The 14,101-nt window shown below is 42.6% G+C and overlaps 2 protein-coding genes across 2 annotated transcripts in view; one reads left to right on the top strand and one right to left on the bottom strand.

Annotated features, from left to right (window-relative positions):
* Positions 1 to 768: 768 nt before the first annotated feature.
* On the bottom strand, positions 769 to 12,962 carry slc12a2l (solute carrier family 12 member 2-like). The gene is made up of 26 exons (XM_088288119.1): positions 12,840 to 12,962; positions 11,028 to 11,487; positions 9,978 to 10,100; positions 9,488 to 9,563; positions 9,319 to 9,414; positions 9,048 to 9,187; positions 8,739 to 8,958; positions 7,974 to 8,101; positions 7,696 to 7,780; positions 7,462 to 7,613; positions 6,675 to 6,782; positions 6,011 to 6,134; positions 5,806 to 5,907; positions 5,383 to 5,538; positions 5,184 to 5,283; positions 4,540 to 4,651; positions 4,308 to 4,448; positions 4,122 to 4,228; positions 3,971 to 4,050; positions 3,070 to 3,207; positions 2,782 to 2,895; positions 2,093 to 2,204; positions 1,917 to 2,003; positions 1,563 to 1,698; positions 1,418 to 1,485; positions 769 to 1,135 (listed from the first exon to the last, which is right to left on the bottom strand). Exons 2-26 carry the CDS (start codon positions 11,409 to 11,411, stop codon positions 1,000 to 1,002), a joined length of 3,225 nt encoding a protein of 1,074 aa, XP_088144245.1. The 5' UTR covers positions 11,412 to 11,487; positions 12,840 to 12,962; the 3' UTR covers positions 769 to 999.
* The window catches only part of znf608 (zinc finger protein 608), a 40,356-nt gene continuing 28,318 nt past the window's right edge, over positions 2,064 to 14,101 (top strand). The window contains exons 1-4 of the mRNA XM_088288092.1: positions 2,064 to 2,181; positions 6,682 to 6,789; positions 9,981 to 10,130; positions 12,811 to 12,946. The gene's annotated coding sequence lies outside the window, so the exon portion shown is untranslated. The remainder of the gene's footprint in view (positions 2,182 to 6,681; positions 6,790 to 9,980; positions 10,131 to 12,810; positions 12,947 to 14,101) is intronic.

Raw genomic sequence — 14,101 nt, 5'->3', positions numbered from 1 at the left:
GGAAATATTATTCGTTCAAAGTTGAAAGTTGTAACTGACGATTGTCCGAAAAGACATGATGACATTGTTACTAACTTCGGTTTTCCTAGAATATCGACAGTTTATATAAATAAATAAAATAACGACATATCATAATGGCTGCTTAATGGTACTGTCATTCATAGTATTCTTATGAGATAATTTTTCGAGGAAAATAAGATTGAAGTCTAAAAGGAATAACTCTTTGTATTTAATTATCCGAGTAGTCTTAAACGCATCGCCATTAACTAGGGATGTAACATATACAAACGTCACGATGCGATATTATCGCGATATGATATTCATGGTATATTATGGTGATATTGTGGGGAGGTTGGCAAAAAAAAAAAAAAACATGTTTTTGTATGTGGCAGCACGGTGAAGGACTAGTTAGCACGATGGCCTCACAGTACAGAGGTGCTGGGTTCAATTCCGGCTTCCGCCTTCCTGTGTGGAGTTTCCATGTTCCCTCTGTGCTTGCGTTGGTTTCCTCCAGGTACTCCGATTTCCTCCCACATTCCAAAGACATGCATGGTAGGTTGATTGAACACTCTTAAAATGTCCCTAGGTGTGAGTGTGAGTGTGAGTGGTTGTATGTCTTTGTGGCAATTTCAATATCGCAATATTGCCATTATCGTTACCTTCCACCATTCAGAATTTGTTTAGGACTTAGTGAAGCAAGTCATAATTGTTGTTGTATATTTGTAGTTTTAGGTCAAATAAAAGCTTTGACTGCAAAACATTTTGTACTTAATAGTGGATTTATTCAACAATGTTAAAAAAATGACATGACAACATAGTGACACATTCTTTCTCCACATAAATACAACTATGATTCATGGAAACAAACCGTTAAATGTACATTTGGTCAGTTTGTTATGACAATTTAATCATTAAAAAAAAGTGGACAAAACGGCACCAAGTAATGCTAAAGTAAAAATGTAACTTTATCTTGTGTGTATGTGTGTGTGTGTGTGTGTGTTAGGAGTAGAACGTGAGGACGCTTTGGTGGTTTCCTCGCACCAGCAGAAGAGGAGGAAGTTCCTTGGACAGCGTTTCCAGCCAGCACATGTAGAGGGCGCTTGAGACCACACCCTTCCTCGCCAGGGGCATCGTCCTGACCAATCACAAAAGAGCTTTATTTTGACTTTAACTTCATTAGGGTACAATTACAATTACAGAATCAACAAATGTTTAGAAGTGGTATAAGGTTTATTTTTTTAGTACTATTTCAACTTGTATTGTGCATTTTAAAGTTATAAGTTAGTGTTTGCAATCATACAAAGAAAACCATTTCTGCAATAGCAATTTATTTCACGAGCATAAGAATTATTATATATTTTTTCTTGCTTGTAGTTTTGATGACAAGAAGTCAAGTGGTGAAGATTTGTTTTCTCACATGACGATGAGCTTGGCGTCGCCGGAGTGTTCCTTGAGTAGTTCGTTGAGTCGGATCTGCCGATTGCTCTGAGCACAAAGGTCGCAAGCCTTACTGTTAAAAGCAGCGTTGTGTGTGCGAGTGTCGCAGACGTGTTTGGCGTCACCTTGGCCTTGTAGAGCTCCAGCTCGTTGTCGGTGATCCTCCAGGGCTGCTCGGCCTTCAGACGCTCGGCCGCCTCCTGGTCCATGTCCTCTTCCTTCAACCTGTACGGCTCCACCAGGGCCTTGAACCACAACTTACTACACGCACACACATGTACAATACAATCATTAACAATATCCACCTTCACTTCCTCGCCCTATCTTCCAGACTGACCCAGACAAACACGCACTCATTATTGTACATGAACTCAGAAAGTTGTTACTTGTTTCTTCTATCATTTACAATGAGTGTGACATCATGAGTGAAGAAGATACTGTGTTTCTGTATGTATGCTCACATATTGATCGTGACATACTTGTGTTTCTTGGGTTTGGTGTTGATGTCTCCTAGAACGTTGATGTCGGAGAAATCGATGCGGAACCTGCTGAGCAGCGTTGCCATCCTGTACATACACATCACACGCACACGTCAGTGCACCCCTTCTCTTCTGAGGCACTTCTGAGGTGTTTGATGCATGTGCGTGGGACCGACATGCGTCTGTCATGGTCGATGCGGTTGATTTTTCCTCCGATGAAGACTCGAATGCGGCAGTCGGCCCATTTGCTTCGGTTGGTCAGCAGGTAGGGAAGGAGCAACGTCAGCCCTAACCACAACAATCACACTTTACAATATTACAATTCATTCATGATTTCTGTCTGTGAATTGCAACAAGCTTGAAATGCATTGTATTGTTTATTAGATATTAATAGCTAATAGGTATTATTTGCCTACTTTAATTGGTAATGCCAATGATATCATTGTGCCAACTTATAAATGAAATAAGTCAAGTATCGGTAATAAGTCCTGGGCAGCCAACCTTCCTTGAGGGGGTATCCTCATACTACTCATGTACTCGCCACAAACATCAATTGTGATTCACACGGCATTGCTTTACTCTCATTACATATGAATAACAAGATGTTGTAATATTAGTATAGAATTTTTTTAGTATAGAATTTTTTAAGCAATTCCACTTTACTCTCATATTACATACATGGACAAAAAGTAAGACTTTATTCTCATATTTTTCCCCCCAAAATATGTGACTTCAATCTTGCTGTCCCCCCCCCCAAAAAAAACAACTGTAATTCACCAACATGACCACTAGGTCTAAAGTGTCTTTGATACAGAGCCCTTGTAAAATGTCTGTTGGCATAATTGAAAAAATTGCAAAAATTGACCTCCATCGTCAAAGAGCCACCAGACGTCGATGGTTCCTTTCCCTTGTTTCTTCTTGAACTGCTGACTGGACTCTAGGAGGCGCTGATCGCTCACACTCAGAGCTGCTTTGCTATCTATTTGCACACACAGATAGATGGACTTACCGATTTAATTTGTTCAATAACCAAGATCGTAACTCATTGTGCCTGAATATCTATTCAATTTGTGAGTATCTTTAAAACTTTCAATTAGGGTCACTCGTAAGATGAGGTACTATTGTAATAATAATTGTAACAGTAGGTAGTCACCTCTGATGATGAGCGGGCTGCTCTGGTTGCTGGCCGTCTTTGACGGACTAGAGTCCGAATCTGAGTCTTTGGTCAGAGTGACAGTCACCAGGGTGTCCTTGGTGATTGGAGGCTTCTCATGAGAACAAGACAGCTCGTCTGCAAGGAACACATAAACCACACATGCTGGACCTCTTCACAAATCAAAATCACATAAGCAGACGTTTTGGAAATGGCCACATGATATCTGGAAGAGTCCGACATGTCAGGAAAGCCCGGCAACAACTGAAGATGCCTGCATGGCTCTTTAAATGTGCCTGGAGACGCTCTGGGATCGGCTGGTGATGTCTTGAGGAAATCTCTAATTTACCAGTATATGTGAGATTGGCTGATGATGTCTGTAAATGTACTGGAACCATCATTTGTTGAGATCAGTTGGTGATGTCTTCAGGGTTGTTTGTGGTACCAGGATACTCTGAAATCAGCTTTTGATGTCTGTATGGTTCTACAATGTGTTAATCGACCCTGGGATTGACTTCTGATGGCAGCAGCTGCTCTCTGAGATTGTCTGATGATGTCTGCATGAATTTGATATGTCGGGAGACACCCTGGGAGCGTCTACTGATGTTTACACAGCTTTTTAATGTACCAGAAGACATTGAGTTATTATCTCTCAGCCATGATGGCGCTGGGTTTGGCTGATGACGTCTGCATGAATCTCTGCTACAACAGAGTTAGAGACACTCTGGGATCACGTGATGATGTCTACATGGACCTATAATGTGAAAGAAGACACTCTGAGATCGGCTGATGATGTCTTTTTGAGTCTCTGATAGACCCCAAATTCGCCAGTGAGGTCTGTTCACTTGCATTACAAGGTGCTACTGATTTGGTTAGCAACAGAGTCATACTTTTCACTGACCTTGTCCTTGGATGTGAGAGACATCCAAACCCTCAGGAAGCCTCAGGATGACCATACCAAACTGCAGGTCAAAGGCATCACTAGGGAATAACACCCACAATGCATCACTGAAGAAGACGGCAATGAAGAAGAAGACCAAGGCATTTCTTACTGGATAATGTTGATGTACGTCTCCACATCATTCATTTGGCCCTCCATCCAGTTGTTCTTGAAGCCTAGCACCAGTGTGTTGGGTTTCAGGCGGCCCAGACCCACTGACTGGACCAGGAGACACGCACATCACTCAGTCTATCAGTCATTCAATGAAACAATGAGGAAGAAGGAGTGTTGTTGCCACCTGCAGGAGGAAGTGCACGCCATGTCTGAGTGAGTCGGAGAAGACGGGAGCGTAGAACGCTTTGATGCGCTTCTTGTTGAGCCAACGCTGGCAGCGCGCGTGCTCCTGAGACGCCTCCTTCACGTTGGGACGCCGACACGCCTGCAAATACACATGCGTACACACACACACGTGCACACACAGTAAGGCCATGCGTCTTGTAAGGGTGCACTGCGATAGAGAGCGTACGTACAATCCTGACATGTCCGCACACCATCAGGCCCACGTTCTTGGTGAAGGAATGGACCAGCTGCAGCAAAGCGGGCCGAGAGCTCGGATAACCGGTCAGGACCAAACATTGAGGCCTGTCAGCACAAACATGCAATCTCATTGGAAATGGGGAGGATTTATGATACGATATGGAAAGCGCTTTGTTACAGCAAGTTGTATTGTATTATATTGTATTAACACTCAGGCACATGAAGACACTCTGACCATCGGCTGATGATGTCTGCATGTACTTGTCATGTGTGGAGAAACTCTGAAAGCGTTTGATGATGTCTTTGTGGCTCTACCTTGTACCTTGGATTAAATTGTGGCATCATATATGTACGTTGCTTGGTTGTTACCGTAACTTATTGATGACGGTTACAGCTACGTGAATCTATAATGTGCCTGCAGCCACTCTGGACTGGGCTGATGATGTCTGCATAAATCTCTGGTGTGTCGTCATGGCTTTATAATGTGTCAGGAGAAACTTTGTGATCGGCTGGCGTCTAAATGAATATGGTGCCATTAGACAATCGCATATCAACCAGTGAAGTTTTGTGGATGTGATCTATCGATTCTGGGATTGTATTGTCTTTTGGTCCAAAATAGCCCCAGTTTGAACTTCACCTGAAGTTCTTGACGTGGTCCTCCACACCAGTCAGGTTGAGACACTGGGTGAGAGCCTGGTTGTAGATGAGAGCCTGTGTGGACGATCCCCAGTTGACGTCTTGCGCACATGGACATGATCAAAGGGATGAGAAGCAGAAACGGGTTAAGAGCCTGCAGAGGGTAGACACGTGTAAGGTAGACTGCGTTTGAGGATCACCAGGCTTCTTGTAGCTCACGTAGATGTAGAGTGCAAGGACAATGAGTAGCGTGACCAGCGCCGCCCACCAGTTGATGACAAACATCACCACGCAGCACAATATGGCGCCCGCCAGGGACACCCACATGTTGTAGTACTTGAAGCTGGGACGCCACCCTGTGGTGACGGATGGCAAGGCGTTAGCTCTGATAAGGAAGATTAGTAGTTCACAATGTGTGAGGGAATAACATTGCTGTTTGAGGAATGCATACTGGACAAATGCATGCTACTTGTACTACCAGTGACGTTACAACTGGACTAGTCTGACGAGTATGTCAAAGTTGTCCTGCTTGTGATGACAAGAAGCAAGTGTATGAACCTTCAACTGGATGACAAGGATCTGGAAAAACTGTTTTCCATTAAAGAGTGAGGCGTCAAGTTCACCTGGAGAGTTGGCCAACGAGGCGTGGAAGACGGAGAAGTTGATGAGCGCGTAGGACGCCAGGAAAAAGTTGGAGATGATAGGAGCGATGATGTTCAACTCAGCTGAGAAGAAAAGGAAAAAGAACGAATATAGCGAAGGGGGCGGGGGGGATACATGGTATTCAGCAGCTACAAATCAAGTGCGCATCAAGTGTCGGTGGGCTACCGATGAGGATGAAGGCGAGGCCGATGCAGAAGGTGAGCACGTAGCCGCGCAAGGGCTCGTTGTTCTTGCCGTAACCTTTGGCGAAGACGCCCATGCCTGGATAGATGTTGTCCTTGCAAAGAGCCTGAGCGCACACACACGCACACACAATTGTACACTTTTTGAAATGTTAATTCCAGAAAAGGGCACTTGACCCTTTTTTGCCGGTCAGTCCTCCGCCCTCTGGCTGCGATCTTGATTCCGTTCAAGCATCGACCCCCCGGCCTTATTCATAAAAATTGTCGGCCCCCGAGCCCGTTACGCATTTAAAAAAAACGCCTGTGTATGACGCCGCCGCGGGAGAGATGCTAATGGCAGAGGTTTATTTAAACGTCATTGGCTGGCTAATTTACTATTCAAATCAATTTATTAAAGGCTTATTATGGTCTTATTCGTCTCCTCCTCCTTTCTTCTTCTCCATGAATGTGCACAAAGCATGTAAGTACGTACTCTTGGTCTTCTAAAGATTGTGGCACTAATAACTAATAAATGACAAGGAATTTCATGGGTTTTAATTGTCCAAAAGGGAGTTTTACATTTGCTTCAACACAGGAAGCAAAACAAGGAAGTGATTGTACACAAATGTCCAAGGTGATTGAGCATTTTTTTTTCATGTTTTGCCTACCTGGAAGACTTTTGGAGCGCTGACCAGCGAAGCCAGAGCGGACGACAGGGTGGCCGAGAAGATTCCCGCCGTGATGAGAGGCCCAAAGCCAGACGCCAAACTCATCGCCTGCGAGGTATAATAATGTTACTGCTATTATTTGAGTCAAAATAGCGAGAAGACAAAGGAAAGAATGCTATGCTGAATGTATGTTCATTTACGACTTCTTAGTTCAAAGATGATAAATAATGTTTTGTGTTGTTAACAACTCTGCTAAATTTGAATGGTTAAAAAAAAAATCACCTGGTTTTATAAAATGAGCTTTCAAAATACACCCCCCAAAAAAGTGGGTTCGGGTTAGTTTTTGTCTCTCTCAAACGTGGATGCCACTTTCTCTGTTATGTTTATGTCATGAAGTTTATACCAGCAGCCGCTGATGCAAATGAAGGCGCTCAAACTCTTCGAGGAGAGGCAAATCATGGCGCTGCAGCTTTAGCGACTGCCCAAAAAAAAAAAACAATCTTCTAACATCTACAATTTGGTGAGAAATAAATCTCGGGAGTCACTTTACATGGAACGCATCTGAATCCAGTACTTGATCGCTTCATCTCACAGGCACAAACAGAAATTTCCACAACGGTCCGTGTTGGTGCGTGTGTGTAGGAGGCAATTGACAATGTGTCGATTCATTGCTGCAAGAGGCTTGTGACTCACAACAACGGCGACACTATTTTCCCCAAACACACACACACACACGCACACACACACACACACATTGATGTCTTGACAGCCCGGCTGGCAATCTTACCTGGAAGTCGTTCATGAGGCCGTACTGGCATCCTCCCTCCTTGCAGATGGAGAAGTCGTATCCCAGCGTGCAAGCGGCGGCATCTGTGCAGTTGATGGTGTCGCTCAGCGTGTCATTGACGTCGCCCGTGGCGTCTCTCACCATGCACGAGCCTGAAGGATCATCCCCACGCGCGTTGGGTTAGCGGCGTATCGTAGAGACGCAAGATAATGATGACACATAACCGTCACTGACCTGCAGAGATGGCCACGCCCACGTAGGTGAGGCCCGTGATGAGGATGGCGAGCAGAGTTCCTTTGGGGATGGCAGACTGGGGGTCCTTTAAATGATGGACACAACACAAATGATTGGACCTTTGTTGGGAATCGCTTCCTATCCACTATGTAGTCACCCTCCACTATAAATTGCAGTTCAGCGTTTGCGACATACTGTCGAAGATTCTTAGCAGATCATTTTGATGATTTAATCAGTCCGAATAGCAAGCACATGGTTTATGTGCTGGTTAAACATACCCTGAGGTCTCCAGAGATGTTGGCTCCTGCCAGGATGCCGGTGGCTGCCGGGAAGAAGATGGCGAACATGGAGAAGAAGGTCTCTTCATCCCGGAAGTCAGGACCCAGGTTTTCCACAAATATAGCCGCTGCAGAAGTGACAAAGAATCTCAGACACGGTCAAAGCAATGGCTGGTGCGATGTAAAATCATTTGAGCCAAATCAGAAGTCTTATAAGTCAAGGAAGGAAAAGACGCAGTGATAACAATGGTGAATGACTGAGATTTTCTGTTAATGATTTGTCTGGAAACACTCTTGAGATGGACCGGCAATGTGGTAGTAGATGTTCTGGGCCCGACTGATGATGTCTGAATGAATGTCTGCAGAGATCTTTGGATTGATTGATGATGACTGTCTGGAACTGGTGTGTCGGGAGACACTGGGATCTCTTCATCTCTGGTGTGTCAAGAATACTCTGCGATCGGCATTCAATCTCTGTAAGGATCTCTGAGGTGCCAGGAGTTACTCTGGGATCACTTGAGGATGGCTGCATGAAACTGGTGTGTCGGGAGACACTCTGGGACTGAGTGGTCATGTCTGCATGATTCTATAATCTATAATCTGTCAAGAGTTACTCTACGATTGGCTGGCTTTACATAGTGTGCCAGTCGGCTGTAGATGCACTCAAAGATCGATTGAGGATTTCTACTTCCAGGAGACACACTGCGATTGACGCTTTTCAGATAGTGTTTTGAGTGTATGGTAAAACATTCATGTGTGCCTGACTTTGATATCCAAAGAATCCTTTGGCCTTCTTGTCCTGGGCAGGTATGAGGCTTCCGATGAAGTAATTTGCAATGGCGGCCAGCAGGACGAGCAGCAAGACAATCTGAGCCTTGGCCTCCCACTCCATCCCGGCCACTGAGATGCCCAGTAGCAGAATGACAGTCAGCGTGCCCACGATGCGGATGTCGTTCAGCTCGTCCGTCATCAGAGCGTCCACGTCCTGGAAACAAGCCCGAGGAAGTCATTGAAGAAAAACAGTCATGAGCGACAAAAGACGTCGGCAAGGGCGTCTGAGGAAGCGTTCCTCACGTTGAGCATCTCTACCACCGTCTCGGCGAAGCCGACCACGTACATGGCCACGGCCACCGCGTTTGCAAATGCGAAGATGAGGCCGATGGAGCCCCCAAACTCTGGACCCAAGCTCCTGGAGATCAAGTAGTAAGCGCCACCTGCAAACACACACTTGCCAAGTTTGAGGAATGCACCGGCACCAGGCCGTGCTCATTAGGAACATAACAGGACCGAGGTTTTCTGTTTTTTAACAACAATATTACAGCACAGCGGATTTGAAGAGATTCACCTCCTCGTACGAAGCCGTTGGTGGCGATGGCAGAGGTGGACAGACCGGTGATGGTTGTCACCAGCGTGGCCATCAGGATGATGGCGATGGTCAGTCCTGCTCACAAATCAAACGCTCGTTCATTCGAGCGTTCGTGCTCAACGGCAAACAAACGGAAGCGGCGGCGTACCGATGCCGGCCTGTCCCACGATCCACGACATCCGGATGAAGAGCATCACGCCCCAGATGTTCAGCATGCATCGTACCTGCAACAAATGGTTATCATTAACTCAGCCACGGTATTGCGCCACCCAGGATGACTCATGAGTAGTCAGCTTCCCCCACACGCAGGGAAGAGTGTTGGTGGCAAATATTGAACACGGTTGATATATAAGATCGTTGACCCAACCTGTTTCGAACCCTATTTAAGGGTCAATGTCATCTTAACACACCAAATAAACCGGATGATCTTCAAGCATAGTCTTATAAGACACAAAGTGGTCAGCCATTGCTCGTTGGTTGGAAAGCGGTCCAAAATCGTACCAAAAACAGGCCGATTGTCTTTGCGCATACCGGGCCTTACCAGAGAAAAGGCCGTACAATTTTGGAATATTAAAGTTGAATTTGAAGGCGACTGACATGCTAAAGAAAACTGTTTATTATTCTATGTCTGCTCATACCAGAACTCCTTTGACCCAACCAAACTTGATGGCGGCTCCTTTGTTCTCCTTGGCCGCCCGGGCTGCTGCCTCCTCGGCCGCCGACGGCTCCTCCCCGTTGGCCATGCCGTCCTCCAGGGGATCCTGAGGAACGGCTGCAGAACGTCATCACAGGTACCAAAGGCAAACATTTTACACGTTTCTAAGACCACGGGAAAATGTGAGTAGGCTAAAATCTGAAAGCTGTAAGACCCAAACGCCGAACTAGTGTGTGTTCGTGTTTGCGCGAATTTGTGTGCATGTGTCCAATGGCATCATCAGTCCCATAAATACTCAGAAGATGTGCGTGAAGGGACTGAATGAGAGATGTCGAATTGCGTTGACTGACTCATTGTGGTCACTTCATTTGGTACACCTTCTTATCTGACCCAATGCAAAAAACAAGAGGAAATCTAACAAAGTTGAAGGGATTCCCCCCCCCCCCAATCATGTCACCTGAAAACATGAGCTGTAATTGAACTTTTAAGAAAGGAGGTGGGAGAATAATTATTTAAAAGATAAATATAATAAAATGTGCAAAGTATATGTAAATGTACACCAAAATAAAATTGATTTTATTTTTATTGCTAAAATATTTTTTAAAAAACTATTTTAAAATGGTCTAAATGAAACCAATTTTTAAATGCACTTTTTAAAATATACCAAACGCTGTTTGAGATGTATTTAAAAAATGCCCTAAAATTCTAGTTATTTTCAAAATATCCCAAAATAGAATTCATGCAATTTTTATATATCTATTTTGAAGTGTATTAAAATAAAAAGCATTGTTGTAAAAATATATTTAAAAATGTCCCAAAATATTTTGTCAAATTTCTACATTGTATTTTAAAATATCCTTAAATAAAACACATTTACTTTTGTTTCTTTTAATAAAAATACATTTTAAAATGTCCTAAAATAAAAATAAAAAATGTATTAAAAAGTCTCAAACTAAAACTAATGCCTAAGTGGAATATATTTGAAAATGTATTTTTTTTACGACGAGCTTGTGCTGCATTTTCTGCCACTGACCTTGTCGAGTTGATCGTGGAGTTCGGCGAGCGAGGGTCTGTTCATCTTCTCGCCGAGCGTGGCGTCCGTGTGGCGGTAGAAGTCGATGTTGGGCACGGCGTCCACCGTGTTGTGTCCGAACGTCCTCATGTAGTACGTGTTGGAGTGTGTGTCCGACACTTGCGTCTGCCCCGTGCCCGTCGAGTGCAAGCTGACCGAGTCGCTTCGCGGCCCATCTGGCTCCAGGAAAACGTCCGGCGGGAGTCCGATGTCGCCAGCGCTGCCCAAAGCGCCGGGGTCGGCGAAGCCCACCCGGAAGCGGCCCCGCGACTCGTCCTCTTGAACCACGTCCACGTGGAAGCGACTCTCGGCGGGCTCGCCCGCCCCCGAGTTGCGTCCCGACATTCCGACAAACTAGCGGGCGGACAAGTCCCACTGAGGCTCCGGCATCGGCCGAAAACCTGCGCTGACAAAACTGGCCCTAAAAACAAAAAAAATGACGTTAGGTACAGATACATATTTAAGATCAAGTATTGCAAAAAAAAAAAAAAAAAACTTATTTTTGTTCGGTAAAAGAAAAACCTTTCCAACTGATGTTTAATTTTTTTTTTCTTCAATGTTGGATTTTTTGTAGTAATACATTTCTATAATATATAAAACTGAAGTATTACAATTCATATTGTTTTCAAAATACAAGAAGTCATATACTTGTCTTTTTTCCAAGTTTTTTCAACACATCAATATTAAATAATGAATGAAATTCTATTTTCATAAATTGTTTTGAAATACCTATTTTTTTTTAGCTAAAAGTGGAGTTTTGTGGGGCGGGCTGTCAATACTGCGTTTATTCAGATTTTGCATGACAAAAAAGTGTAAATTAACAATCAATCAATTTCAAGATAAAAGTATTTTTTTTCTTGTATTTTAAAATGTCAAAATATGAAAAGAAGTTGCCGTTTTAAAGGTGAAAAGTTTTATTTATTGTTTTTATTTTAGGCGGGTGAATTCATTAAAAAAAGATTACAGTTGAATTTTTCAGAAGTAAAAAAAAAGAACAAAAAATCAAAAAGAGAAAAATTCTGAATATCAGGTTAATTAAATATAAAATGTTAAGATAAAAATGTTAAACAGTAAACCCTTTTTTTCATGGTTATCTACTGAATATTAAAAACTTTTTTTTTTCAAACGTTCTAATATATTAGTAATAGATCCGCATAGAACTATGAGAATTAAGTTCTAATTTGAAAGAAAATGTTGTTTTTTTTGTTAGGTCATTTAAGTAGGCTGTACTTTTTGTTGTTTTTAAAGTCGTTATCGAAGCAGATGAAAAACTGTCACAATACTGGAATATCAAAGCAAAAAGGAAGCTGTGTATTCTGTGAATCAAGTCAATTCAGTGCGATTGTTGAGGTGGTGCATGGACTCCCTCTAGTGGTATATAAAAGAATCACTGAATTTTATTTTCAATCTGTTCCTATTAATGTCTTGAACTTTTTTAAAAAAAAGTATAGACAAACCAATACCATACATTTATTGAGAACAGTTGATTAGTGTTTAACTTTGAAGTAGGCTACAATAAGTGCTCCAAATGACGAGTGGAACGTGTGCTCTCTCCAGTGGAATGTGACAGAATCAGTGCGTTAGTTGCTGAAACTGCGCATAATATTACAGTAGTTTGAATCTTTTTTTATTTCAGTTGTATTTATCTTTGAAAATGCTCACAATACATGCCTAGTATGAAGAAATAAGAACGAGCATAGTTTGCAATGATTCGTAGTTGGATTTGAGTTTTTTTTTTTTGCAGGTGTCAAAATGACTTTGGAATATTCCTACCTGACGATGGCCTTGCAAAATATTCCCACCGGAAGATGTGGAGTGTCGAATGCCAGCAAAGAAGTTTCCCGTCCAGAAGTTGAAGCTGAAGCTCGTCCGCTGTTGGTGTGAGTGTGACACAAGCAGAATACACTTGAGTCGCCTTCAAGAGGCCTATTGTCATCCGTGACCCCCTCCGCAATGATACCCCCCCACACCCCTCAAACACCACACGCAATTCCATGCAGATGGAACGTAATTGAGAAATTAGTTTTGCTCTGCTTTTGGCTTTCAAACAACAACAACAACAAAAATAATTTATTTTGCATTTAAAAATAAAAATAAATCAAAACTATCTTCAAAAAAATTCTAAAATAGAAAATAATGTAATTCTAAAAATACATTTAAAAATGAGTCCTAAAGAATTAGTGTTGTTATATGTTATAAGCTATAATGAAGTTAGTCTTTCAGAAGAAAATATGAAAAAAATGTTTTTTGAATTCATAGAAATGTCATTTTGATGTTCTAAAACAAGTTGTTTTATTTGTAAAAATGTTAAAAACTCATAAAACAAAACCAAGTTATAATATTTGTATTTTTAAATTTTTTTTTTTTTTTTTTAGAAATATCCTAAAAAAAAAAAAGTAAACATATGAAAATCAATTTTTTTTCTAATGTCCGTTGTCCCGCCTGTGTTATGACTCTGCAGGTCACATGCTGTGCTCTCACTGTCAAGTGCTCTATTGTTTGTTGTCCATCAATCCCACTGCCCCCACAACATCCCCCCCAGCCTCCCTCAGTCCCTCTACCGTGACATCCCAGACGAGCATGAATGCGCCAAATGAAAGATGTCAGTGTTAAAATCACACATTATCACAATTTGCTATCTTGTTTTTGTTAGCGTACCAACTATTAGCATGTTACTCTTACACATTAGGTTCTCTGACCGAAAGTGGCAAGCTTGCTACATGTTAGCATACCAACTCTTAGCATATTAGCATAAAGCGTTCAAAGGTGGACCATTGTTTTGTTGAGGTCAAAGTTTAACATGGGAAGTTAAATGATATTTGCAATATCCACGTACTATCCAATCAGCATCTTGTGCTGTAAATGAGACATCTATAACAAAGACAACTAATTGTTCCACCAGTGACGTTTTCATTGTGCGTGTGTGTGCAAGCGTGCGTGCATTAACATGAGAACAACAGCTGCTTTCTCCCAAGCGGACCAGCGGAATCAGACTCACGACATCATCTTTGGTTTTTCTCCATGTTAACTTGGAA

The sequence above is a fragment of the Idiotropiscis lumnitzeri genome, chromosome 1 (assembly GCF_059441095.1).
Source record: "Idiotropiscis lumnitzeri isolate Australia: NSW breed Sydney's pygmy pipehorse chromosome 1, RoL_Ilum_1.0, whole genome shotgun sequence".
Classification (NCBI taxonomy): domain Eukaryota; kingdom Metazoa; phylum Chordata; class Actinopteri; order Syngnathiformes; family Syngnathidae; genus Idiotropiscis; species Idiotropiscis lumnitzeri.
The sequence above is the reverse complement of the archived record's forward strand: the minus strand, read 5'-3'. Positions and strand labels throughout refer to the sequence as shown.

Excerpts from the sequence above, each read along its gene's own strand:
- slc12a2l (XM_088288119.1), bottom strand. The coding sequence starts at position 11,411 with ATGTCGGGACGCAACTCGGGGGCGGGCGAGCCCGCCGAGAGTCGCTTC. Across the intron at positions 5,908-6,010 it reads CCTCGCCTTCATCCTCATCG|CTGAGTTGAACATCATCGCT; the intron begins GTAGCCCACCGA and ends TTTTCTTCTCAG. Across the intron at positions 4,051-4,121 it reads ACGTACATCAACATTATCCA|TGATGCCTTTGACCTGCAGT; the intron begins GTAAGAAATGCC and ends GTTATTCCCTAG.